At 55.9% G+C, this 26,725-nt stretch overlaps 1 protein-coding gene across 5 annotated transcripts in view; it reads right to left on the bottom strand.

Annotated features, from left to right (window-relative positions):
• Positions 1 to 26,725, bottom strand: part of NBEAL2 (neurobeachin like 2) — a 129,636-nt gene that overhangs the window by 4,554 nt on the left and 98,357 nt on the right. For 3 of the 5 annotated variants that reach the window (XM_059729251.1, XM_059729253.1, XM_059729252.1), the window contains 32 exons: positions 26,606 to 26,708; positions 25,887 to 26,040; positions 24,012 to 24,170; positions 23,704 to 23,863; positions 23,004 to 23,089; positions 21,212 to 21,949; positions 20,409 to 20,626; positions 19,917 to 20,076; positions 18,887 to 19,024; positions 18,186 to 18,491; positions 17,253 to 17,402; positions 16,929 to 17,086; positions 16,349 to 16,473; positions 15,892 to 16,012; positions 15,065 to 15,222; positions 13,938 to 14,071; positions 11,027 to 11,230; positions 9,779 to 9,903; positions 8,811 to 8,951; positions 7,716 to 7,846; positions 7,117 to 7,226; positions 6,792 to 6,909; positions 6,588 to 6,685; positions 5,244 to 5,360; positions 4,969 to 5,058; positions 4,220 to 4,329; positions 3,685 to 3,857; positions 2,903 to 2,997; positions 1,954 to 2,070; positions 1,409 to 1,570; positions 732 to 880; positions 480 to 615 (listed from right to left, as the gene is read on the bottom strand). In XM_059729251.1, the coding sequence (XP_059585234.1) occupies positions 480 to 615; positions 732 to 880; positions 1,409 to 1,570; positions 1,954 to 2,070; positions 2,903 to 2,997; positions 3,685 to 3,857; positions 4,220 to 4,329; positions 4,969 to 5,058; positions 5,244 to 5,360; positions 6,588 to 6,685; positions 6,792 to 6,909; positions 7,117 to 7,226; positions 7,716 to 7,846; positions 8,811 to 8,951; positions 9,779 to 9,903; positions 11,027 to 11,230; positions 13,938 to 14,071; positions 15,065 to 15,222; positions 15,892 to 16,012; positions 16,349 to 16,473; positions 16,929 to 17,086; positions 17,253 to 17,402; positions 18,186 to 18,491; positions 18,887 to 19,024; positions 19,917 to 20,076; positions 20,409 to 20,626; positions 21,212 to 21,949; positions 23,004 to 23,089; positions 23,704 to 23,863; positions 24,012 to 24,170; positions 25,887 to 26,040; positions 26,606 to 26,708 (5,144 nt within the window). The remainder of the gene's footprint in view (positions 1 to 479; positions 616 to 731; positions 881 to 1,408; positions 1,571 to 1,953; positions 2,071 to 2,902; positions 2,998 to 3,684; positions 3,858 to 4,219; positions 4,330 to 4,968; positions 5,059 to 5,243; positions 5,361 to 6,587; positions 6,686 to 6,791; positions 6,910 to 7,116; positions 7,227 to 7,715; positions 7,847 to 8,810; positions 8,952 to 9,778; positions 9,904 to 11,026; positions 11,231 to 13,937; positions 14,072 to 15,064; positions 15,223 to 15,891; positions 16,013 to 16,348; positions 16,474 to 16,928; positions 17,087 to 17,252; positions 17,403 to 18,185; positions 18,492 to 18,886; positions 19,025 to 19,916; positions 20,077 to 20,408; positions 20,627 to 21,211; positions 21,950 to 23,003; positions 23,090 to 23,703; positions 23,864 to 24,011; positions 24,171 to 25,886; positions 26,041 to 26,605; positions 26,709 to 26,725) is intronic. The other 2 variants (XM_014602735.3, XM_059729254.1) reach the window with 1 other exon arrangement.

Here is a 26,725-nt window from a genome sequence, read left to right as displayed (position 1 = left end):
CAGCCAGGAGGATCAGAGCTTGTCCCCTAGCACTCGGATCAGTGCAGCGGGGGCCTGGGCAGAGCACACAGGATGACTGCCCTGAGCCTGCCTTCGCCAATTCACCCTCCAAACAGGACGAGCTCTTCCCTGCCTGGGTTTTCAGGGCATTGCGACCTGAGACTCAAGTCCGAGTGGGTTTGGACTTTGCTCTTTGGCTGGGGGAGATGGTCCCACCATCATTCTGCGTGTGAGGGGCTGTGCGTGACACCTACACCTGTTACCAGACCTGCTGTTCTGAGGTCACTAACGGCCCCAGGCTTCCAGGCCAGCCAGAAAGTGCTACCCCCTTGCTGTCATCCTGCTACAGGCCCATCTCCCCCTCCCTCTCATTGACTGACTCCCTTGTGCTCTGGCCTGAATCTGGGATGGCCCAGGAATAGCACCCTAGATGCAATCTCCTGGAGGCACTAGAAGGGGAGGGGACGGTGTCTGTTTACCTCCGAGGGCTGGCCTGCTCCCACCACGATCAGCTTCCCATCCTCCAGCCCCACCAGGATGTGGCTCTTCTCCTTGGTCACAGACACGCTGTGAACAGGAACCTTCATAGGCATTGGTGGCATGGCTGCTTGGAGGCTGGAACAGCAGAGACGGAGGCATTTAAACAGGGGGCAGCAGGAGAAGGGGGAAGGAATGACTCACAGCGTTGTTGCTGGTGCCACCCCAGAGAGAAGCAACGAGCAGCTCCTTACTTCTGCAGGTCCCGGATCTGAAGTGAACACTGCATCGTTCCCAGCACCACGAACTCCTCTGTGACACACATGGACGTAATCTCCTCATCCAGCGAGATGGAGGCCAGGTGCTTGCCATTGACAGAGTAAAGGTGTAGGGCAAACTTGTCCTTCGAGACAGACAAGAAGGGCATTAACAACAGGACCAAGTGCCCCAGTCAGCCCCGTCAGTGTCTACATGTGCATTGCTGTGGAGTAAAAAACTCTGCAGTGGTATAGTACTTGTATTTACAAGTACTGTACTGCTGGAGAATTTATTTGTTTCCTGGGGCCTAATAGGGCCCCCCCGCATGTAGACGCTGAGACTTTTACTGCAGAGGTAAATAGTCTACTATACAGTACACATCTTGTATAGATGTCCCCGCTGGCCTGTAGTTCCCTGGTTCTCCCCTGGAGCCCTTTTTAAACACTGAACTTACATCAGCAACCCTCTGCTCCTTCAGTACTGAGGCTGTTTCTAAGTGATAGGCTGCATACTACAGTAAGCAATTTGTAAGTATTAAGGGAGTGATCAGGTAGGTTATGCCCAAAAGCTCCCTGCCCCATGCTGCAGAGGAAACCTGGTGCCTCTCAATAGTTGCTGCTAGATTCCTGAAGGAACCGCCGTGTGATTTTTCTGGGATGCTCTGCTGGCTCACCTTTAGTGAGGATCGCCCTTCCACGGTAGTCTGGATGACAATCTGTCCCTCCAGCCCCACAGTGAGGTTTGAGATCGTGGCAGGCAGTGTGCTCTCACAGGGCGGCTTGATCGACCTCATGAAAAGGCCCCGACGAATGGTGTGAATGATGATGGTGCCATCCTGTGGAGCAAGCACACCTAGGTCTAAACCCCTTGGGCCTCTTGGAGAATAAGGCTAGAACTGTTTATCTTGCCAGTGCCTTTTGCTAGGGTTCCCAATGCCCAATTATCCCACATCTGGAATCCACCACCTTCCTTCCTGGGGCAAGGCCCCATCACGTTTGTGGTGCCCTTGGCCCTCCACCTTAGACCCCAGGGAATGGGAGGAGAGGGGGCACTGAAAGAAGCCGCCCTGATAATCCAGGAACACTAGGTATCATGCGAATGCCATCCCCAAAAAGCCCAGCTGCTGAGGGTGGTGAAACACTCAGCCTGGCACACGAGACACAGAGGGTTGATGTGAGTTCTTAGTCCTGGTCCTCCTCCTCCAACACAGTGCCTCACCTTTGACCCTGACACAGCCATGTCCAACTCGGTGCTGATGGTGACGCATGTGACCTCGTTGTCGTGTCCGTAGAGCACTTGGACGGGCTTGGAGGCCAGGCCGCAGGAAAACCCACCCTGGAGATAATCAGAGGCTCAGTTGACAGACCCACCTCCCTCCTCCCGGCAGGCCCCAGTGAATGCGCTAGAGCTGCCACTGAGTTAGAGCGGTAGAGCAGGTGGCCCATGGTGGTGTGGAGGAAGCCAAGCAATCCCAGTGCGAGCACACGAAAACCCCCCCAGGCGTTGAGAACTGGAAGAGCCATGCAAAAAAAATCACTGATGATGTTTTAACAGGCTCCACGGCTGAGCACAGCTGGAGAAATCACTGTCTGGAAAGGCCTGGAGAAATGCCAGTGAGCCTGCCACACCTGCTTTCACTGTCAGCAGAGAAGAGCAGAGCTCAGGACCTTTTGGCACAAATAGACTCCAGCAGATTTGCCACCAGGCATCTATGAGGCCACAGGTTGTGGCATAATGCTCCTGAGCAATGTGGCATGATGGGGAATCTGTGCTTATAAAGGGCTGCAAGCTGGGACAGCAAGGGGAGTGTAGGGGCATTGGCACAGCAGTGGAGGAGGCTGGGGCTGGGGGTCAGGAATAAGGGGCACCAGCAAAGCTGTGGAAAAGACCAGGGCTTAGATAGCAAGAAGGCTGTGGATCAAAGGACTTCCACAGTGCGGGGCAGCCTTCCTCAGCCCCAGCACATCACTACAGCAACATACACAGGAGCAGATATACGCCTTGCCGTGCCTGAGATTCAGGCAAACACTTTATGGTATAGTCCCCCTTTGGGGAAGAAGAGAAGGTCAGCCTTGCAGCCTCCTCAAACCCACAGCCAGCAAACTAGGAAACAGAACCAAGAGCCGAGGGTCCCAATGGAGCTGGGCTGAATGGGCCTCTGCCTTACCTGCTGCAGGACCTGCCAGACCATGCAGGTGGTGTCCCGGGACCCAGAAATGAGATAGATCCCACAGAGGTCCAGTGCCAAGCAGGTGACCACATCTGCAAAGGGGAGAGGCACAAGACAGTGCTGCTGAGCTGATGACTCCATTCCCTGGGGACCCTGACCTGGGGTCAGGGCCTCGTGGGTTACCGGAAAAGTTTCAACCAAAACCAAGCCCAGAAGCATTGTCTGAAGTGCTGGAACTGGGTTCTCCAGACCCACGGGGGTGTGGACTATTAGTGACAGGGAAGGCTGCCACCTCCTAACTTCACACAGTCCTTTGCATCGGGTCTGTACTTTCACCAAAAACTGGGAGGCATCAAGGGATGGGCTCAGAAGAGCAAGAATTGCTCTGGGGGTTCCACTGGATCACGTGAAGAGCGGCTGCCAGTCTCATACTAGCAGCTTTACAAATCCCACAGCTGATCGGCTGGAAGCATCTGGCCAAGGCAGAGTGTGGGATGGACTGGCTGGGGGGGAACTGCTGGGTCACCGTAAAAGTCATTAGCAAAGCTGTGACAGGGTCAGGGGGTGGCGGGACAGGACAGCAATGCTGCGGGGAGCTGCAGGCCAAGACTGAGGTATGTTGGGCAGAGCTACAGAGGAACTGGGTGAGACCAGACTGGCATGGCAGTCTGGAGTCAGAGGAGTGAGTGAGGGGCCTGCAGGCCAGGAGATACTCTCAGGGGACGGGTGCCCTGTACTGTGGTGGCTTCCCGCCCCCCTTTCCTGCCTTTGAACCATACCGATGTGCCGGGTGATGTGCCCGATGACCTTCCCTTTACTCAGCGATGTGACCTGCAGGCTGTTGTCCCAGTGTCCACCACTGAAGAGGAGCTTGCCGTCATGAGAGATGCTCAATGTCTTCGAGGACAGGTCTACACCCGGGGCAAAGGGACCGCAGAGGAAGCGCTGGGTTCTGGCAGAGGGCATAGAGGAGTATGGTTAGAGACCTGGTGCCAACCACAGAGAGAAGCTGGGAGCCGCCTGCCCTTACCGAGCAGGAGAGCCCTCAGCAGCTGCTGTAGCAGGGAGTGATGGAGCCTGGGCATGGGGCATGGGGAGAGGGAGGCAACATGTGGCAGGGGCAGTGGTGTGGAGGGGTGTTTGCAAGGTGGTGGTATGGGCTTCCTGGGGGAGTGGGAGTCTCCTTGTTCATGCTAGTTAAAACTGGACCAGGCTAAGCCTTGGAGGACCCAGCATCATGTCCTGTTACCGGACTGCCCCAAGGGGACGGCACCTCAGGAGTTGTGGCTGGATCTGCCCCCAGGCTGGACTCACTTTGTGTTGGAGACGGTGGGGTCTTTGGTGAAGCTGAAGTAGTTGGAGATGTTTTTGTCATAGGGCAGCCAGCCGTGGGTTCCCAGCAGGCCGTTGGCGCTCACGGTGACCTAGGCAAAGAGAAGGCCATGAGGGGGGCAGTGTGCATCGGATGGGGTCTCCACAGGACCATTTTGGGAGGCAGCAGGCAATTGGATATTGGGCCCAGGCAGTGATTACAGCTTCTTTGCGGAGGCTTTCAGAGGCCTTGAGTAGACAGGGCCTGCATTTACAGCTTGTTACCGGTCTGCGGTGCGCTGTGCTGGGGTATCCTTATAGATAGGTTCATAGATGCTAGGGTCGAAAGGCAGAAGGGGTATGGGACAGACAGGCTCCCTTCCCTGTCTGCTAGATATGGCAGCAAGCTGGTGCTGTGGTCTTGGGAACAACAGAGACCGAGCCAAGCTGATTCCTAGCTCAGCATGCCCATGAGGCACTGGGCTGCGACTCAGGGGACCTGGGCTCAAGCCCCAACACTGTCACAGACTCCCTGTGTGGTTCTAGGCACGTTCTTATGTCACTGTGTGCTTCAGCTCCCTTGCTTGGTGAGTGGGCAAGGAGGAGCCCTCAGCTTACGGGGGGACGTGAAGATTAGATGAATCCATGGCCCAGAGGCACTCAGGCAATCACGGGGCTAGACACATGCCAAGGGGAGAGCGCCCCAGTTCACGCTGGAGAAGACCTCACCATTCCAGTTGCCTCATACTCACCAGCACATCCGGGGAGCCCTGCGTGATGAAGGAATGGGCCTGGTTCTTGGGCACCACCGCCTGTACCAGGGGGATCCCATCGCTGATGCCCTGCGGGAGACAACAGAGCTCTCGCGCTGCTGCCGGAGATGGCAGCATCTCCATGCCCAGCCTCCTCCCTCTGCCCTACCCTGTCTGACCACAAGCTCTTCCTTCTTCCTTCTCACCCACGCCTGCCCTGCTGGGTGCTCCTCTGCCCTCTGTTCCCATCAACATGTGCAGAGCCTTTCTCCTACCTCTGCAAAGAAGGACTTGAGCTGGCCGAGGTTCTCGAACACATTGGGGGAATAGGTGTCGAGCCGGGCTAGTCTCCTGGCCGCGTTCTCGGCTGACAGGCGGGCCGGGTGGGGCTCCTACCAGGAGGGGAGACGCAGGAGAGGTTAATGAGTGGAGAGATGTCCAAGTCTCTGAACCTCCCCATGCTCCCAGCCCTGACTCTTGGGAAGGCAGAAGAAGTGAATGCCAAAGGGAAGATGTTATTATGATCCTCCAGCAAGTGAGGATTTCCAAACTGCATCGTTTGCATGTGCCTATTCCAGTCTCGAGCATACTCAAGCCCAGATTCCTTTGGTTGGCAGTGACTCCTTGGCCTGCCTTTGCCTTAAGCATCTTCCACAAGGGCCTGGCCACCCCTTCTCCTTCATCAATGCACACTCCCAGTGCTACTGGACTCCACAGCAGCAGAGAAAGGGGCAGGCTTTGAAACAGGTGGACAGGACAGCTGAGGAACCATGGTTATTCCCAGGCATGTAACAGCCAGGCTGCAGCTCCCAAGCTACAAGTGGCTCTTAGGAGCAGACCTAATCAGTAAATGTAGGAGAGCTGTCAAAATTAGCAGGGAACACACTCAGTTGAAAAATACCCAGAGGTTCCCATCCAAGACACCCTGGAGGGCTATGGAGGGACACATTAACCTCACTAAGAAGCGCTGAGCATTGAGACATCGCAGCACCAAGGGGTTCTCCTAGAGAATGATTTACAGATGGCGCATCTCTGTGACGTGCCCCTGCCCCAGGTGTGGTTCAGCCCCCCTGTGACCATTGCTTGAGAAGTGACAGCCACATCTGATGGGTGATTTTTGAGTTCTGGAACAGGTCATAGCGACTGATCCCAGGAGCGGAGCACCTCACAGGCAAAGGAAAAAGCAGCTTCTTCACCACAAATGCTCTCAGACACAAACCCTAAAGCTAATCACTAGGAGCCTGGTCCAGAAAAAGGTAGGACCTAAATGCCTTTGCGAGTCTGGGACTAAGCATCAGTTTGTGACCACTAACACAAGGAAGGACCATGGACCATGGACAGGCTCAGGTGCTGGGGAGCACTGCCCTGCCCAAGGTAGCTCAGGGTAGGTGCACAGCACTCACAAATGCTATGGACCAAAAGAGCCTGGTTCTGGTGCACTGAGCATGTGGGACATTGATGAACACCACCACTCGAAGAGTGAGGAGAGGATTTGCTCTGTCCTGGCTACTCAAACCCTGTGACCACACGCTTTCTAGGCTCTGGCTTTCCAGCCACCTCTTCCCAACCATACCACTGCCTTTGTGTGAGCTGGGTGTGCTCCCTCCAGTTCCCGTTACCTTGAGCAGCTGACAGGGGGTCTGCCCGAAGTTGCTGATGATGCCTTCCAAGGCTTTCCGTTGCGTCTCGTCAGCAATGGCATCCAGGTCCACGGCTCCTGGGAAATCCAGAGAGAGGGATCCAGTTGGGGAAGCACAACAGCGGAGCCAATCCCTCTCCCCTGGCCTGCCTCGGCTCTGCCAGGGGTGGGAGTGTACTCTTACCCTCGTACGTGCAGTAGTAGAAGACGTTCAGGGCTTCCACAGCTGCAGGGCCTCTCTGCTTGTACCCAAAAATGAGGTCAATCCATTCGTGGAGATGGGCAGACACGTATTCGGATTCCTGCCATGGCCAAAGGCAGGACGGGGGCATTAAGAGATGAGGTACCATGTTTGGGACACACATCAGAAAAAGCAGAACCAGACCCCCCTCCAACCCATGCCTTCAACTTCTACAAGCTGGGGAGAGGCAGGAATGGGTAAGGGCAGATAGGGGCATGGTGCAGGCCTGGGAAGGGGTCCCAGGCAGGACAGGTCCCTGCTCTCATACCAGCGCCTTCCGATGCTTGGATATAAAGTCTTCCCGGGAGCATGCCCATTTTGGGAGGACGACGTCGGTCACCTTGTCATTTGACAGCTGCAGGGAGCCAAGGTCGAACCCTGCAAAGCACAACACAGGAGGAGAGCTGACAATCCTGCTCTGTGGCCCAGGGAAGGATGGGACAGGGATGACCCACTGGCCACCCCCACCCCCAGGCACAAACCCCGGCTCTTGCTGTATTCTGGAGGGGGAGACAAGGCACCCAACTGGCTAGTACCTGAACAGGGGACACGGGGAATGCTGATGAGATCATGGGACACCTGGAAGCCAGTGCCCTGCAGGCTACAATGAACCATCTCCTCCCCAGCTGTGCCCCAGCTCTGTCTCAAAGAGGGGATGCTCACAGCACCCCAAGCACTCTGGGACACGGAGGGCACCGACCCGGTTGAAATCCACGCTAGCTCAGGCACCAGAGCTAGGCTCAGGGAGAGCCTCTAGCAAAGGTCCCAGGAAGGCCCTGGGTCTCTGCTGCCCTGGGGGGGTGCACCCATGCCCCTCAGAGTTCCCCACAGACGTTGTTAGGCTCAAGGGCGTCGAGCCCCCATTACCGTTCTGGTTCTCCAAGAACTCCGAGAAGTAGAAGAACTCGGGGATCAACTCCTTCACGTCCACCGGGTTCTCCATGCGCGCCTGCCATGCTGCAGGGACCGAGTGGAACTGGCGGTCTGAGCAGTCAAACCTGCCGGCGAGAGGACCCAACTGAAGCATGGCCTAGTGCTAGTCTGGGCTTGGCTCTGAGGCAGGTCACTCCATCTCTCTGGACCTCAATTTCCCTGTCTGTCAGGGAATGAGCCTTCAAAGCTGCCTCTTACTAGAGGCTCAGAGAGGACCTGCCAGCCCTGAATTTGGCAGGGGGAAACAAGAGAAACTCCATTCACGAGCAGCTTCTCCTGCCTTCCCAGGAACTGCCTAGGATAATGCCTGTTGTGAAGAGTCAGTGAGGCCAAGGCAGCAGGATTTAGCCCTTTCTTCCCACCCACTTCTTTTATGCTGGATAATCCCTTTAAGGTCCTGAACATTTCTGGATAAGAGGGCACGGGCAGAGGTGTAGAGGCCATGCCCAGAGCTGGCGCTAGGACAGTTTATCCCTAGAAGTAAATGCCCTCTGTTCTAGGGGCCATCTCTCCAGGCAGCACCCATGAAGGCATCGAGTCCCATCTCTCCTCTCAGGTTCCCAGGAGGTTACACTAGGGACATTCTTGCTCTGGATACACCCAGAAAAGTACTGAAAGTGCAGAGGCCATCCACAAATGCAGCAGGCTGGAGGCAATGGCTGAAGGGCGAAGACCCGAAGAGGTGGAAGCGGCTGTCTCTCTGCCTAGCTAGACCCCAGGGGGAGGGACCGACAGCTCTGGAGGGGTTTGCAGGGTGAAGACACTAAGCAGGGCGGGGACTCTGCAGTGGGGCAAAACTAAAACAAGGCACATTTAAGAAAAGGCATTGGGGAAGGCATCCTAACAGAGGCTGTGAATGGCCTCCTGAGGGAAGGGAAGGGAAGGAGATGATCCTCATTCAGAACCAGCCTGAGACAGCAGTGCAGGAGGGAACAAGCTGGTGTTATGGGGAGGGCAGGTGGCCAAGCCAGCAGCCCCCTCCCCCTGCTCCCCTCACTATGACAGCGGGCACCCCCAGCCTGGTCTTACCTGCCGCTCTGCAGCTGGATGTGCAGCGTGGTGAAGGGCTCGGTCCGGATCATGTAGTGCATCACGCCTGCAGCGTTGGAGTAGTGCGTGCCATAGTGGAACTTGTCGATCATACCCGTGGGGTCTTCAAAGCTCTCGTACCTGTGGGGAGGGGCAGGAATGAGACCGAGGGGCTACAGGACCTTGTGTGTGAGCACATGGGGGTGTGAGCATCCTGACCTACTGCCCCACCAAGGGACCAGGAGGTGAGGCAGGGATTTGCCCACCAGGTAACAGTGGCCTGGGCAGAACTGGTTTGCAGGTGCTCGTGGTGACATCAGGAGCAACCTCATCAAGCAGAAGAACTTCCTCCTTGGCACCAGAGGAGACCTGGCACAGCCTTCTTGCCAGACTCTGCTCTGCACAGACAGGGCAGGGAGCTGGACACCTGCCCAGGAGACCTTGGAGCACAGTCAGCTCCCTGGCCCATATTTGCTCTCTGCCTTCTCTGGAGACAAGGCAAATGCTGAGGTGCTAGGGCTCACTCAGTCCTTGGGCTCTCTGCAAAAGCTACCAGCCCAGGGCTTCTTGGCACTGGGTGTGATGATGAGGAGGCTTGTCCACAAAGGAGTAATGCCACCTTCATGTGGGAGCAGCATTCAGGCCTGGCAGGGGAAGGCTCCCCCTACCACAGGAGGAAGTCTCCCCAGTGCCTCCATGCCCCAGCTCTTCCAGGGGCATGTTCCCCCGAGCTTGAAGCTTGATCGCTTGGCGGCTGGAGAAGGGAGGCATTATGAAGCTGCCAGCAGCCCCAGGACTCAGTTAAACCTCAGCTGCCCCAAGTGCTCTCACAGTGGTGTTGGTCTAATGCATAGAGGAGACATGCTTACTGCTCCACCCATGTGATATCAGCCCCAGGGCACTGCTGCCAGATGTCACCAGCCCTACCACAGTGCCCAACCCCAGTGCTGCACGGGGCATGCACTCACTTCTCCTTTACATCCTTGGCATGCTTCTCGTTGGCCACCCCGATGGGCTTGGAGAGGTCCCGGAAGACGGCCGGGTTGTTCAGGTCCAGCGTCTCTGAGACGTAGTCCTGCAGGATCCAAGGGAACTGAGGGGAGAGGGGATGGTGAGAGATCCTGCGGTGACTCCATCCATCACCCAGCCTGCCAGGGCCAGGGCCAGTGGCAGGCTTCAGTGGAGCATGGGAGTGGGAGCAGAGAGCATGCAGATGGCTTCAGCAGATGCCCAGCTGATGCAGGAGGGCCGGCCCTTTCCTTTGCTCACATAGACAGGAACGCTCTACTTTGGGGGATTCCCTTCCCAACGCGGGGACAAGTGGTCAACTCCTCTAATTTCACACCGTCTCCCCCACCCCTCAGCTGTCTGAGGACATTGGACATTAAGGCCACTTCCCACCCCGTTAGTCTAAGGGAACTGCATCTCGTCCACTTGTCTTTAGACAGCAAGATCCTCGGGGCAGGCACTGTCCTATTCTCTGCACCAGGTGCTGTGCAAGCCTATAGGAGGCCCCAGCTCTAGGTGCTCCCCTCAGCATACAGGTGAAATTAGGTGTATTTGGGGCATATGCCCAGACAGTTACACTATGCAAACTCCATGACTGGAACACCTGAGTGTCCTTATGACAGCTGTCGACGCAAGGTGCTTGAGTTGACTTTGACTTTTGATGCCCTAAATGATTAATTAACACCTGCCAATTGCTTAGTTGCCTTCTGGAAAGCTCACTGACAGGACTGACTGTCTAGTAACACCAGCCACCTGCCACCATAATGAGGCTCCTAAGGCACCGTCAGCTTACCAAAGCCCTTGGGAGGAAGGCAGGGGACTGATGGTCAAAGGAGACCCAGATTTTCAGTGTCCTCTACTGAGGCTGCTCAGTGTGGGGGCTCTCTAACCTCTGAGCCTCAGGACAGGATCTGCCCAGATTAAATCATGGCCTAGCCAACATGCTCAGGGGGAGCAGGCTCTTTCACCAGCTGCTACTTCTACAGTGACACAAAAGTCAGGAAAAAGCTCCCCGAGGGGACAGGACTTCAGAAGAGAGCAATGGCAGGGGGCTGGGCTGGAGCAAGGAGTAGGATAATCAGAGGAGGGGAGCGGAAGAGGAGTCACCCCAGTCAACAAGGGATAAGCTAAGGTCTGAAGCCCTGACCTTCTGTTTTCAATGGGAGTTGGGGAGGCAGGAGAGTGGGAGGGGAGAGGGGCAAACTCACCACCGGGTACTGGGACAGGTCGTTATAGGTGCGCCCTGCGATAGTGTTCAGCTGCATGAGGTACTCGAAGTTGGAGATCTCCCTGTAGACCCATTTCTGAGTCAGCCCTGAGGCCTTGAGCAGCTCCTGGGGTGACCGGCTGCCAAAGTAGATCTGGTTGGGTGGGTGCAGGCCAAGGATGCTGGAGTAGACCTTGTTCCTGACCTGTGGAGACACAAGCAGTAGCGTGGAGCGCCCGTGAGAATGGGACAGCAGTGGTAGCAAGCGAGACCGTCCATAAGGGTTTACACTGAGAGCGTGCCTCTCCCCAGGCACCTCCATGCTTATAGTAGGGGCATAGCATCAATTCCTGCCTGACAGCCGGGCAAGGAGCCTGGCCCAGGTCTTATTGAGCAACAAGAGGAAGGTCAGGGAAAGTGTGGGTCCCTTACCAAATAGGGGAGGCAGCCTAGTGACAGAGGATGAGGAAAAGGCTGAAGTGCTTAGTGCCTTTTTTACCTTGGTCTTCAAAAGCAAGGTCAGTTCCCAGACTACTGCACCAGGCAGCAGAGTCTGGGGAGGAGGGGAGCAGCCCTCAGTGGTGAAAGAACAGGTTAGGGACCACTTAGAAAAGCTGGATGTGTACAAGTCCATGGGGCCAGATGGGATGCACCTGAGGGTGCTGAGGGAGTTGGCTGATGTGATTGCAGAGCCACTGGCCATCATCTTTGAAAACTTGTGGTGACTGGGAGAGGTCCCAGATGACTGGCAAGGGGCAAACATAGTGCCCATCTTTAAGAAAGGGAAGAAAGAGGATCCAGGGACCTACAGACCAGTCAGCTTCACCTCAGTCCCCTAAAAAATCATGGAGCAGATCCTCAAGGAATCCATTTCTAAGCACTTGGAAGAAAAGGTGATTAAGATCAGTCGGCATGGATTCACCAAGGGTAAATCATGCCTGACCAACCTGATTACCTTCTATGAGGAGATGACTGGCTCTGTGGATGCGGGGAAAGCAGTGGACATGATATACCTTGACTTTAGCAAGGCTTTTGATACCATCTCCCACAGCATTCTTGCAAGCAAACTGAGGGAAAATGGGTTGGATGAATGGACTGTAAGGTGGATAAGAAGCCGGCTGGATTGTGGGGCTCAATGTGTAGTAATCAATGGCTCAGTGTCTAGCTGGCACCTGGTATCAAGTTGAGTGCCCCAGGGGTCGGTCCTGGGGCCGGTTTTGTTCAATATCTTCATTAACAATCTGGACGATGGGATGGAGTGCACGCTCAGTAAGTCTGTGGATGACACCAACTTGATGGGGGTAGTAGATATACTGGAGGGTAGAGCTAGGATTCAGAGTGACCTTGACAAATTGGAGGATCAGGCCAAAAGAAATCTCATGAGGTTCGACAAGGACAAGTGCAAAGTCCTGTACTTAGGACAGAGCAATCCCATGCATCAGTACAGGCTGGGGACTGACTGGCTACATAACAGCCCTGCAGAAAAGGACCTGGGGGTTACAGAGGACGATAAGGTAGATATGAGCCAGCAGTGTACCCTTGTTGCCAAGACTAACAGCATCCTGGGCTGTGTTGGTAGGAGCACTGCCAGCAGATCGAGGGAATTGATTTCTATTCAGCAATGGTGAGGCCACATCTGGAGTCCTGTGTCCAGTTTTGCAGCCCACACTACAGAAAGGATGTGGACACATTAGAAAGAGTCTAGTGGAGGGCAATGAAAATGGTTGGGGAGCTGGGGGACAGGACTGGTGAGGAGAGGCTGAGGGAACTGGGTTTACTGAGTCTGCAGAAGTCAAGACTGAGGGGGGAGTGAATAGCAGCCTTCAGCTCCCTGCAGGGGGTTGCAAAGAGGATGGAGCTGGGCTAGTCTCAGTGGGGGCAGATGACAGAACAAGGAGCAATGGGCTCAAGCTGCAGTAAGGGAAGTTGAGGTTGGACATTAGGAAATGCTTTCTCACTAGGAGGGTGATGAAACACTAGAACAGGTTCCCCAGAGAAGTGGTGCAATCTCTGTCCTTGGAGGTTTTTAAGGCTTGGCTTGACAAAGCCTTGGCTGGGATGGTCTTGTTGGGGCTGGTCCTGCTTTGAGCAGGGGGTCCGTCCTGAGGTCCCGTCCAACCCTCATTTTCTATGATTCGGTGCTCAGGAATCCCACAGAACCCAGGCGTCCTGGCATGACAACACCCTTCCCTGGACTCAAGTCAGGGGACAGAAGGAGCTGGGCTAAGAAGCAGAGGTGGGGTGGGGGCAGGCGGTGGAAGGAGTCCTTGCTCACACTGTCATTAGCTAACGTGGACAGAACCCGACAGGTCTAGGAGGCTGAAGGCAGCATTAAGGTTCAGCTGCCTGGGGGAACACAGTGACGGGGGTAGGAGTGAGGAACTGTGGGCACGGACAGAGACAGAGCTGTGCAGACCAGCACCCCAGCTGGGAGACAGAAGAAGGGAAAGATGCCCACTGTCTCATATCTGATGGATGATGGGGAGGGGGAGAATGGGAAGTGCCAGGGTCACACACCAACTGGACACCATCTTGTTGCCCATCCCAGAGGAGAAACTCCATAGGAAGGGGCACTTCACTCAGTGCCATGGGCTGACCATTTTGCACAATGGACTCCCTGTCTCAACCTATTGCAAGGAACCCTCCACATCCCCTTGCCTGATTTAGGGAACACAGGGAGCCAGCACACAGTTCCTCAAAGGGAGACCTGCCCAGGACTCTTTGCTAATGTGCTGCAGGTGTTCTCCTGACTGCCAGGACCCCTCAGATGGCCCCAGCAGGAGCAGGGTGTCTCCCAGCCCCATGCTGATGCCCAAACTATGCCCCCAACTATGTTTCCACATCACTAAGGGAAGGGAGGACACCCAGGGAGCCCCATTTTGAGGACAGTAGAGGCAGGAGCAGGTTCTGACCTTTTTCTTGAAGTTGACAAAGTAGTTGCCCTGGTCGATGAAGAAGAACTCCAGTGCTGAGCGGCGGAGGTTATAGCGGCGGAGATGCACCTCCCGGAGGTGGGACAAGGGGCGCTTGAAGTCGTAGCCAATCCCTGGGGGAAGGGCAGAAAGCAGCAGAGCTGTCACCCTTTCTCCTCACCTGCATCTGCACTGCCCTTGACCCTGGCCAGGGCTAGAGCTGGGGGTCTGACCCACGCTCCTAATATGGCCTGGCTGGTGGGTCTCGTTCCTATGCTTGAGGGCAAACCAGATGTGGGGGCAGGAAGGAATTTTTCCCTGGGTCAGTCTGGCTGCTGCTTTCTCTGCAGCATGGGGCTTGCTGATCTAAACCAAATCCCTGCTGTCATGGTGACCAAAGCACTGGAGCTGCCCTTGCCTCCCCTGCTCTTGGCTTGTGGCACATCGCAGGGGTTTTTAGAGGGTGCTTGGTGGCTGTAGCCTGAGTGGAGTGGGCAGTTTTGGGGACCCTCTGGCTAAAGGGCTGCCTCTGCTTGGAGAAGGCTGGATGGAGCCCAGCAGGCCCCTTCTAGCCCTGTGCTCCTATGTGTAGGGTACAGTGAAGACAGCCTACATCTCTGCAGTACAAACACTGCTGACCAGCCTGTCACCCAGGCACCAATCTACCAATGACATGGAGGGGACAGATTTCAGGAACGCGGGGTCCTGTCTCCTGTAATCTACCACCAGCATCATCCCCAGGAGTAACCCCACCCAAAACACAACAGACCTGTGGGTAAGGCACTGGCTGGGGGCTCAGGAGACTGGGGCCCAGAGGGATTGGGGTTGTATAACTGGTTCTGCCACTGCATTCTTGTGTAGCCTCGGGAAAGGACTGAAAAACCAGCCTCAGAGTGAGGGGCTCAGGGAGCTCAATCTATGAAGGGTATCCAAGGGAAGATTAACAGGTCATTTGATCCCCATCTAAGGCCCTTGGGGAAGAGACAATGGATGATACAGGACTCTCCTGTCTGGCAAGCAAAGCCAGAACAAGAGCCAGTAGCTGGTGATGCCAAATTCAGGCTATAAGTGAGACCCAGCATTTTAATGGAGCGGGTCTTGGGGCAACTCAGAGTGGGTTCTGCTACCTTCCTCAGTCTCCTCCTTCTCACTGCTGCCATCGTAGAAGTAGATGTGCTGCGTGGTGACTTCCAGCCGGCCCTGGATCACGGCCACCGTGGTGATGAGCTCGCAGTCCTCCGAAATAACCAGCTTCTCCCTCTGGCTCTGCTCCTTGGGCTCAGCGCTGGAAAGGGAGGCAGGGCAGGGGGTTAGTGGGTCTGCCTGGCCTTGGGCTCCCCTCACCACGTATAGCCCACAGCCTCCAGGTCCAGCCCTTACCATGACCCAGGAGAGCGAATGAGTTGATCTGAAGCTGGGTGCCAGTCTCAGTCATCACAGCAGCCCTTGCCAAGGGTGGCATCTCCAAGTCACCCTCAGGCAAGCTTGCCAGCTCTCCCTCCAACCAGCCCAAGCTCCCACCAAGCACCAGGATGGAAGAGTCCCAGCTTGGGGCAACCACCTTGCTAACACCCAAGCAGAGGGTAGTACTGCTTCTCAGTCCTGAAGGCCTACTGTGCTAGACGTGGCTGGACAAGGTCTCTGCCCCAGGGAACCTGCCATCTAAAGGCTGCTGGTTCAAATCCCACCTGTGACAGTCTTGGCTCAAAGGCTGTCATAGCTTGAGGGCTTGAGTGACCCCAGCCTGGCTCCCCTGGTGCTGAAAGACCCAGAAGAGCAGCCAAGGAAGGCCTGAACAAGCTGCACTGCCCACACCCTGTCCCACACTTGAGACCACCATGCAAGGCAGCACTGAGGCCCATAAGCAGGCCTGCAATGAGATACCCAGTTCCTCCCAGCGACAGGGAGGGGACCTGGCTCCACGGAGCCAGTGAGGGGGGTGGGAGGGACTCACTGGTTGTCCAGAATGGCGAGGTCTTCCTCCGCCAGCTGGTCGTCCTCCAGCTCGCTCACCTTCGCCTCCTTGGCCACCGCTAACGGGAGAGACTCGGCAGAGGTCTGCAGATGATCTGCACCTAAAGCCGTAGGGAGGCAGTGAGCAAATGTGGGCCCTGGGACCCTCCACCTGCCCTCAGCATCCCCAATCTGGGCATGTTCCCTGCATGTGGACACAAGGCCAGGTCCCGCTGTCCCTCCCCTTCCCTCCTAGGCCCCCCACTGCTCCCCACCCCATTATGAAATCCATGGTAGACTGCCCCCACAATGCTACCTTCTTGTGGCTGCTCAAGGCATCTGCAACCCTGGCCACCTGCAGTAGGCTGAAGAGTTCCAGGATGGCAGCCACGCTGCAGCAATGATCCCACTGGGCCCCTATGAGCTCCTCCCTCTCCCTTTGCCGTGGCCCTTCTCACCTAGGTTGTCCCGCAGGGCGCTCGCCTCTTGGTGGCAGTCAAAGTTGTAGTTGGGCACCAGCTTCAGTCGCATTCGCGAATAGGTCTCGGCGCTTGACAACTTCCAGTGCATCTGGGGCAGGTCCCTATGGGGTGGGAGGCAGCGCGTGAGAAAGTGGCAGTCATCTAAGTTCAACCCCACATCCCCAAAGAAAACACACTGCATTAAGCCTGGACGTCAAGCATCCCATCTCTGGAAGCAAGTGTTTCATCATGTGGGGCAGTCTGGCTTTGGCACTGGGGTGAGGCTAAGGCTTGGGTTCTATTTTCTGCCATGGTTTAGAGCGCTGATTAAGCAGGATGTGTCCACACAGTCCTCCTAGGCCAGGCAGTACCTGCCATGACAAGGACCTGGAGAACAGGCCCCCTGCAATGGACAATGCAGCCTGGGTGGCCTGGCAGGACTGCAGGAGGTCTGAGCCTGCTTGTCAAGGGTCTGCCTTCGAGGCCTGAGCGGAGGAGGAATCATGGCGAATAAGACGCATTGCTCCCCTCCCATGCCTTATCCTGAGCCCAGCCTCCCCCAGCACCCTCCCCTCACCGGGTGGCCCACGCAGATCGCTGGGAGGTAAGCAGGCGACGCAGTGACTTCCACTGCTTCTGCACGGTGCTGTGGTGGTTGGCGATCTGCTTCAGGACGTTGGCGTGCCGGATGTTCTCGTACTTGGAGCGCTTCAGGACTGGCTCCAGAACCAGCTCCTAGCAAGAGACCGGGGTGCGAGGGTCAGAAAGGGGTAGGGGCACCCCCTGGGTGTCTCTGGGAAGGATGGTGGAGGCTACAGGGTGTGGGTCAGGTCTGAAAGCAGGTCCAGGGTGTGAGCGATCTGGGCCTCAGTGGGTCCTGTCTGGGCAAGCAGGTGCCTACCTGGAACTTCTTCCTACTCTCTGCCTTCTCCTGCTCCCTGCGCAGGGAGCTGCTCATCAGGGCGTCGTAGCAGGAGTTCCAGAAGTTGGACATGTGGTCGTGGCTCCTGGCAAATGTGTCCATTTCGAACTGCGCCATGGTGGGCTGCACCTGCCAGGTGGGGGGGGAGGGAAGACCTTAAGCAATGGCAGCAGCCGCTGGAAAGACAGACAGGTGGATGGATGAAGCATGTATTTTTAGGTGTGCCCACAAGGGGAGAGCACAGGATGGGGTGTGCTTAGCTCAGGCCTGGATGTGCTGTGTGACTCTGGCCGAGTCCTACCATGGCTGTGCCTCAGTTTCCCCATGTATAAAACAGCGTAGTTAGAAAGCCGTGTTCCCTCAGCCCAATCCCTGAATAGTGCTGAGCTATTTAGCAATGCCTCCTCCCTCTTCCCTGTGAGCTGGATAAATATTACACCCCCACATGCCAGCACTTACTAATGGGGGTAATGAGGTAAGGCTTAAGTGATATGACCAAGGCTGCTGTCCAGTCAGTGTCAGAGCTGGAGGTGGAACTCAGGCACCCCAGTCCTTAGCTCAGATGAAGGCCCAGCTGCTCCTCCCGCACACAACTCTGCCCTTTTATAGACCAAGGCTCAAGCTGGGCTCCCAGCCCAAGGCCCCTCTCTTCTTTGCTCCAAGCCCTTCTAAGACCACACAGACCCCAGCAGTGACCACCAGCCCCTGTGCTCAGCCCTGCTCCGTTCTTCCTGCCTGCTCATGAGCCTCATCCCCTCCTGCCATGATTCAGCTGCCCAAGTTCAGTCCTCCAGGGTTGAGTGTGCCCATCTCAGCATCTTCCCTAAGGCCACACGCAGCACCTTTGGGGCGGAGGTGGGCTCTACTCCACCCTCCCCTCCCCTCCATGTCCCCTCGCTTTGTGGCACCTACGTGCTTCTCTATGAAGACCCTCCACTCGGGGGTGGTGCAGAAGACCTGGAAGTCCTCGTAGAAGGTGGGGCTGCCGTTGGTGGGGGGCAGTGAGGGCAGGAAGTGCTGCAGCTGCAGGGTGTCGTAGCACTGGTCCATCAGTGTCCGGATGATGGACACCAGCCAGGAGAAGGTCTCCGCCTTGGAAAGCAGCGAGCGCCGCAGGGGCATCTCCAGCTTTCCTAACAGGTAGCAGGCCTCCTCCTTCTTGGGGGCTGAGGCTGTCTGGAGCAGGCTATGCAGCTTCACATAGGCCAAAGAGTGGAGCTGGAAAGTGCGAGGCAGGATGTGTTACTTGATGCCTGCTCCCATGCAATTCCAGGCCAGGTCCCTTCCAGCATCCCACCCCCCACCCTTGCACCACAAAGCAGCCTCTTTCCCCTCCCATAGCCCAATCCCTGCCCCGAAGCTCAAAATGTCATTCCCCACCCCACCAGCTCGCTGCCCCGTGATGTGATCTTCAGTATTGTTGTACCCCAGGGATTCTCAACCAGGCTGCTGGGGCACTCTGGGGTGCTGCCAGATCCTTTAAAGGGTGCCAAGAGGCATGAGGAGATACTCTTGTCCTGGCCCAGCTTGGATTGTCCTCAGGGTGTCACACACACTAGCTAGGCTGAGTGTGTTGTGACACCCCCCGCCAGGTCGCTGGGGGAGCCACTCACCTGCGTGTCCTCCAGCATGATGTACCCGATGAGGACGCGCAGGCCGATCTGAGCCATCTCCTTCAGGTCTGAGGTCCCGTTGGCCAAGTGGTACCACACGCCCAGCTTGTCCAGCAAGCTGTTCATACCTTCGTAGATCTGCACCACCAAAAGGGGTAGGAAAGGCTAAATGATGCCATCCAAAAAGGCTGGTGGATTCCTGCACTTCCCAGCCCAGTCCACCCCAGTTGCCTGCATGCTTCTCCTTCTGGCCAGAGCAAGGGAAGAGGAATCGTCAAGGCTGGGGGGGTTAGCTGGAAGGAGATCCCTGAAGAGCTGCAGTCTTGAGGGCAGAAGACCCCTGCACTGCAGCAGAGAAAGCTAGCGGTGGTGAATGGTTGGACAAGAAGGTGTTTCCATATAGGGCTCTACAGAGCTTGGGTCCCTAGAGCATGATATTTATACAGAGAACTGAACAAGGGAGAGTCTCTGTCTTCAGGGAGACTGTGAGCTGGAAAGGCCATGTCTCAGTGCAGAAGAGAGGTGAAGGCAGAGAGGGTGGGGGTGAAATTTGAAGGTGCTGTAGTGAGGAGTAATGGGGACAGGCAAACAAAGGACAGGCCAGATTGAATGCCAATGGGGAAGTGTCTCAGCAGGGAGCCATGTCCAGCTGTGTCCTATCAGCCTGACAAACCCACAGAAGCACAGCTCTCCATAACATCATCCTGGATGGGATAGAGCCCATCAGGGATGATGTGACCCCTGCCCTTCTCCCATCCATCTGCTCAGACCCTGGGCACGTTGGCTCTGAGGCAGCTGGGAGTGTCAGTGCCCCATAGTCTGCCTGGTCAGTCTCAGTTTGCAACCTGGACATATCCCTCAGTGAGGCTCTGAGTGCCTGAAACCGTGGAGCTCTCCAAGCTCCACTCCACAGCCTCCTGGACCCCACAGCTACATCAGAGGCCCCACCTCATCCCCCACATCCAAGCAAAAAGTACTTAAGAGACCATCACTCTGCCACAGGCATAAGTGGACAATCAGTGGCACACACCTTCTCGCTCCACAGGGCCTGGTTGTTGTGTCCCTCAGAGAACAGGAAATCCTGGAGAAGCCGCAGCAACTTTAGCGCGTTCTGGGTGAGGCTGGGCAAAGCCGCTGGGGCTAATTCCTTGAGGTCCGTGAAGGCCGACTCCAGCATCATCTCGAGGAGGCTGCAAGAGAGACATGTGGGTAACGGTTTGGCAGGACCCCACGTGATGCCAGGGACAAGCCTGCGGGGCCAGGTTGGGATAGCTGAGGGCTGGCACTGAAAGGCACTGGCTCAGCTGAGTGGGCAGTCCAGGCCTAAGGCAGCAATGGGTTGTCTGTGATGGCAGAGCTGAGAATGGGGCGTTTGCTGGTCAATGTGCAGAACAGGCTCTGGTGTTACTGGTGCCTCATTTGCACAGGACATCTGCATGCCACCAGCCTTGTTGCTCCGACACAGCCCCTGAATGAGCTCACCCCCTTGGCTCCCGCAGCCTGGTGTTTTGCCAGCACCCACCTGCGCTTGATTTCATCGGGCGGGCGCACCAGCTCGCAGGCCGTCCCCAGCTTGGTGAGGACTGAGAAGACCTGCCCGCGCTCCTTCCAGGCTGCATCGTCCCAGCCTTCCACCCCACGCCAGGTCACTGAGAAGATGATGTTGGTCAGCAGGTTGCACAGTTCCTCCTCAGGTGTTTGCTGGGAGGGCAAGATGAAGGACACATGAACTGAATGGTGCTTGAGAGAGAAAACCAAGGACACGTATGAGCTGACCAGTGCTTGAGAGTGAAGGCCAAGGACACATGTGAGTTGAATGGTGCTTGAGAACAAAAACCAAGGACATATATGCTGAACAGTGTTTGAGAGGGAAAACCAAGGACACATGTGAGCTGAATGGTATTTGAGAGGTAACACCAAGGACTTGTGTGACCTGAACAGTGCTTGAGGCCAGCCTGGCATGGCCCTTGAGGAGGTGTGGGATGGTGAAGAAAGGGCCCAAGGGGAGCCCAGGATTGGGGTAGTTGAGGGGGACCTGTGGGTTAAGACCAAGGTCCAGCAGCAGAGCTCAGTATGGGAGTCCAGGGCTGGACAGCAGGGGGGTGGTGGGGTAGGAGTGAGGAGCACCAGGTGCTCTGTGGTAACTCTGAGCTGGGCTGGCAGACTTATTTCCTAGGTGCCACCCAGCACCTGAGGGATGCACAACTCCCAATTGCAGATGGCAACTCACAGCGTACAACTTCCTGTAGCAACCCGCCACCATACACTCTCACCCAAGGGCTCGGGCAGGGACAGAGGGGGTTCCTTTGCCTGCCCTGAACTCACCTGGGGGTTACTGGTGTTGGAGATGTCATCACTGGGCAGCGTCTCCTGATAGCTGCTCTCGTCCAGCACATTGGACAGGCTGGAGCTCTTACGAGCTCGCATCCCTGGGAAGGGCTTGAAATTCTCTAGTGGGGATGGGGTCCCTGGCTGGCTCCCCGGGGTCTGGTTCCCACTCTCTACCGTGGTGACGGAGCTGGTGCTGCCCAGTTCAAGGCCAAGGTCAAAGGGTGACATGGAGAAGGGAGAGAGTGGGTGGTAGATGCCATCAAATGGCAGGGCATCGATGTGGGGCCCATCCCCCTGTCCAGAAATGTCAATGGTGTTGGAGGAGGAAGAGTGGCTGGTGCGGTCCAGTGAGTCGAAGGATTTGAAGTTGTAGGAGTGGAAGGATTTGGTTCGGCCAGCTGGGGAGATGGAGTGGTCGGAGAACCCCTCGGAGAGCTCCTGGTCTGAGGCCTCGAAGCCCAGCGGTAGGAAGACGTCCAGGTCCTGCAGATCGGTGGAGGCAGGCCCCATGCTGTCCAGCAGCTCCTTCCCGGCCTCAGGGCCCAAGTCTTTGCTCGGGGGCTCGGAGAACTTCAGGAGGTCGAGGCAACCCCCGCCACCAGAGCTGCTCAGGCTGTGCTGGCGGGATTCGTAGGACTCCTTGACATACAGCTTCGTGAGTGTGTCCTGCCATCCTACCAGCTTCGCCAGCTGCCTCACCATGTCTTGCTGGGAGTAGATGAGGTGGAACAGCTGCAGGGCAGGAGGGGAAAGGAACAGAACACGTTACTGACCCTGTCCTGAGAGCTAGCTGGGGCAGGTGGGAAAGACCACTAAGAGAGGAGCTGGCTGCAGTCCCCACAGGCCATCATCGACATCCCCCAACACAGCAGCCCATGCCATGGAAGAGTGAATGAGGATGCAAAGTGGCCTGCTCTGGGTCAGCTGGGGATGGCTCCAAGAGCAAAGAACATCAGTGTTAAGGGAAGGCTGAAAGCACAGAGCCAGCTCTTGGCCAGCTCTGCAGTCTCTCCTCCTGCCAGCCCACCACCTCCCCACTCCTGGTGAAGTACTGCTGCTCCCCGTTGTAGCTGGCATGGCTGTTTGCAGCACACTAGCTGCCTGAAAGGGGCTTGTGGGCAGGTGACACTCTCATCCCCATGTTTCTCCAGTTCCCAACCCCTTGCCCAGAGTCCAGTCATGGGAAGATGCAAGAGAGTCATGGTTGACCCTGCTGCTCCTCTGAGACGTGCTGCTCAGGAACACCCCACATCCAGGGTCACAACTCAGACATGGGGGTAAGGGGATGCAATTCATCCTCTGCTTCACCATGGAGACTTTCTCTATGTCCACAGGAGAAGGGCCATGGATGGTTTCCCATGCTACTGCCCTGTCTACATGCCCCAGCTCCAACCCAAGAGGACAGGATGGACACTCAGTCTCCATGATCCAATCATTCTCAAAGAGCCAGCAATAGGCAAACTAGGGCCAAAAGATCGGGGACAGATGACTGTTGCCCAAGTGCTGTGTCCCTGGTCTCAGCATATTCCTTCTACCCAAGCAACCACCTTCTGCCAAGGCCCATGTGGGACATGGGTGGGCACTGTCAGGGTTCAAGGAGACTGGCTGGAGAAGGGCGCATAGGCACCAGGGGGCCTGGGCTTGAGCCCAGCATGGGCTCTAAACAGAGGGAGCTCTCCTGAAGGCCCCACTGCTGTGGCATGATGGAGCAGGCCACGATGCTGGCTGAACCTGGGTGCCCACTGAGGGCTCTGAAGGGGACGCCCACTCTGCTGGCTCTGCTCACCTTCCGGCAGATGTCCAGCCTGACTGTCAGCTCGGCCCGGTGGGACAGGTAGACCACGGCCACCAGGTCCTTGTAGTTGGGAGAGTCTGTGGGAGGAGAAGCACAAAGGCAAACGTGGCACAGGGCCCTGAGGTTAGGGCACCCAATGATCTGGGACAGACCCTCAGCCATAGGCATGCACTCACAGCCTGCCTCAGCAGCTGGAAGCATAGCCACCAACAATGTGCCCCACGCTGGACAGTCCCCGTCACCTACATACATTAAGGAGGGCCCAGATTTGAATTCTACAGAAGGATGAATGGGACAATGCGACTCCTGGACTCCAAACCCAGAGGCCAGATCCTATTTCACCTACTAGGCACCTAGGTGTTGCTCAGAGGCCTAAGCACAGTTTTATTCCCCCCTGCTCGACTCCCTGAATAACAGCTAACGCAAAATTTGGGGTGGTCCTTCTTCTCCTCTCCCTAACAGCTTTTGAGGACTTTGCCCAGATGCCGAGATGCAGGCATGCTGCAAAAGCAGATGAGCTCATGTTTCTTCAGGTCTCGAGCAGGGTGAAACAGAATCTGTCAGTGGATTATGTGCCCCAGCAGGTGGGAGAGGGTCTGGGTTTCTTTCCCCACATGAGCGACGCAGTCGCTGTGCTCTCCCCTGGCAAGGTAAGTGGAGTGAAGCTGCGTCCTGGTCATGTTGGCAGTACCTGATCCAAGGACCTGCTCCAGGAGGCAGCGGAAGAGCAACATAGAGACTGGCACATCATTCAGATTCGCGATGAGCCCCTCGTAGCCGATGTCCTTCAGCTTCAGGCGGTGCCTGCTACGCTCGTGAACCTTTTCGTACTTCAGCATCTTGTACAGGATCTGAGTGGTGGAGACCATCAATGTTAGTGGGTTCAGGTCTTTGGGGCAGCCCTTGGCTGTCTGGTGGAGTCCTAAGGGACTCGGAGAACATCGCAGCTCTGGGAGAAGGTAGCATGGTGGGTTTTAGGGAGGGATGCCTATTTCTCACCTTGAAGACTCTCTCCCGCACTTCGTCTGAGAACTTCTTCTGGACGAGCAGTGAGAAGAAGACCTCCACGTTGCCCGTTTCAAAGAGGAAGGCGTAGAGCTGGTCCTGAGACGGTGCCCCCTTCAGCAAGCCATGGATCACCTCCAGAGCCCCAGACACCTGCAATGGCAGACCCCGTTACACAAGTCCTCTCACCGCCTCAGAGAGACGGTCCAAACAATGGCAGCTCCATAAACCCGGGGCCAGGCTTTCCTTTATCTACACTTCAAGATGCAGCCAGGACTATTCCTTATTTGCCAGGCAGAGAAAGGCTGGGCTCTCCAAAGCAACCACCCGTGATGTACAAGGAGTCCAGGTGGGCAGGGTGGATCCAGGGGGGTGCACTGGTGCAGTTGCACATCCCTTTGATTCCTGTTCCACCCAAAGTCTAAAAGCAACTGCCTGGGAAGGGCAGCAGCATTTCTAATGAGGCAACAGCGACAGTCAACTGACTTCACGGCTCACTATCATCTCCCTGATTCCTGCAAATCTCTCTCCACTCCACAGATGTTTCTAATGGTCTTGCTGTTCCATTACTCAAACTATCCTTTCTTTTGCAATGTTACTATTAGCCATTCTTGGTAATGCGTCTCTTCTATTTCACAGCCCTGCAGATTGTGAAGTATTGGAAGCATTGTCAAGGTGCTCAAGAAGGTGAGATTTTTGTTTTATGAATCTGAATAAGTAATGTACATTTAACCAGAATGGGTGTAAGACTAATGGCACAACCTTTTGATTATTTTGACTATTATTTGTCTAGTTTGTTGTGTCTTTTTAAACTTTATATAGAATCTAGACAATCAGTGCACATTCCAATAGCTATAATTTCTTTTTGCTTTGGTCTTAAACTAAATAATATAGAGCTATCCCCCTAGCATATTAGTAAAGCTTCTCTTTTCTCTTTAACTGCAGAAAAATACTGTTGTGTTACATGTGATTATATGCCACACCATCTGCATGCCCATTTTCAAAATCCTAGATCTACCTATGCAGGTGGCATAGCTTTAGGACCAAGAAATCTGCTCATTCCCTGTATGGACTCACATGCAGATGACAATATGGTTTTACTCCAGCTACCCAAGCATAGCTATAGAAGAGAGGGAGCTGGGGTCATGTCTGGTCCCTCTGGGACTCTCTCACATGAGTCACTGCAGGATGCTACAACCACATCCCGGCTCTCAAAGCCCAAGCTGCAGAGCTGGAAGCTGCCGAGGCTTGGGCAGGAAAGTTGTGCCCACCTCATGAACGGTGTCAGCCCTGTGCCTCGCTCCATGTAAGGAAAAGCTGTGCTCCCTTTTTGTTTTATCTGTTCAGGGACACCTGGTGGCCCTGCCTTCACCTCTACTCTGATTCAGCCTCCGTAGCACAGCGGTGCTGACAGGCTCCAGCCAAGAGAAGGGCACACGTGCTGGGGGCAGCACAAATCCACAGGGAGAGGCAGCTCCCACCCCAAGGACACTGCAGTCTCAGCAGCAGAACATAGGAAGCCTTGTTATTCCTGTCTTAACGAGGGGGAAAGAAGGGATAGAAAAGCTAAAGCCAAGACCCACAAAGGGGATTAGGGGTTGAACAGGAACACCTGATGGGGCTGGACTGACATGACTTCGCTGGTATGACCTGGGACAAGTCACTTTGGCACAGATCCCCAGCGGACCAATTCCCACTGACCTCCAGGGCAGCGAAGCTCCTAAATCCCTTTGTGGAGCTTGGCCAAGGGGGCTCCCCCAGAGACACACAAGAAGCCTGTGATGGGGCCAAGGCTTGAATCTGGATCTCCCAAGTCCCATTGCAGTGCCTGAGCCACAGGCCTCCCTGGCTCCCTGCCTGCTCTCACACCTGGTGTTCGTCGTGGACTCCAGCCAGGTAGTTCAGGGCGCTTTGCATCTCATCGGCAGAGAAGTTCCGGGAGAGAAAGTCCTTCACCAGGCTGAACAGGGATGTCTGCACTGTCTTGACGTCATCTGCTGTGATCGGCTTCTCCCTGCGAGCGCTGGGAGAGGAGGGGACAATGTACACAACACGGGCAGGCTGAAGGCACTTCCACTGAGCAGACTGTCTCCTGCTTGGGAGATGGAGCCAGGGTGGCAGATAGCAGTTTGGGAATGAGTCTGATGGGGCTAGGGGTGATGGTAGCTCACAGGCTGCAGGAACCTAGAATCCCTGGGAAGAAATGCTGGGGGAGGAGGTGGGAGGGCTCTGATGTGGAGCGCCAGTGGAGAGGGAGGGAGTATGGACACACAGCACCCAGCTACCACACAACCAGAGAGGGCTTCCTTAGAGCCTGTTGTAATCCAGCCCTGGGAGGAGCCCTGAGGGCCATCGACACAATCTTTTCCTACAGCTCCCAGGGTCACGGATGAGCACTGAACAAGGACAAGGTATTGAGAGGCTCTGGAGCAGGGTGACCTTGAGACAGCCATCTTCCCAGGAGCCAGGGAGACCCTTTCACAGGCTGCTCTGAGGAATTTCCTCTTCCTCAGCTCCAAAATAGGCTACCTTGGCTCATGCCAGCACGGCCCGGCAAGACAGAAGCAGCGTTTATTCCTCTAACTCACCCGTAGTGCATCCTAATGGAGTCGAGGATGTACTGCACCCCATACTTCTTGCGGATTCTCTGCTTGTGGTCCTTGAGGATGCTGGATAAATACTGAATATGACCTGCGAGCAGGACGAGG

Source organism: Alligator mississippiensis, chromosome 5, assembly GCF_030867095.1.
Source record: "Alligator mississippiensis isolate rAllMis1 chromosome 5, rAllMis1, whole genome shotgun sequence".
In the NCBI taxonomy this organism is placed as follows: domain Eukaryota; kingdom Metazoa; phylum Chordata; order Crocodylia; family Alligatoridae; genus Alligator; species Alligator mississippiensis.
The sequence above is the reverse complement of the archived record's forward strand: the minus strand, read 5'-3'. Positions and strand labels throughout refer to the sequence as shown.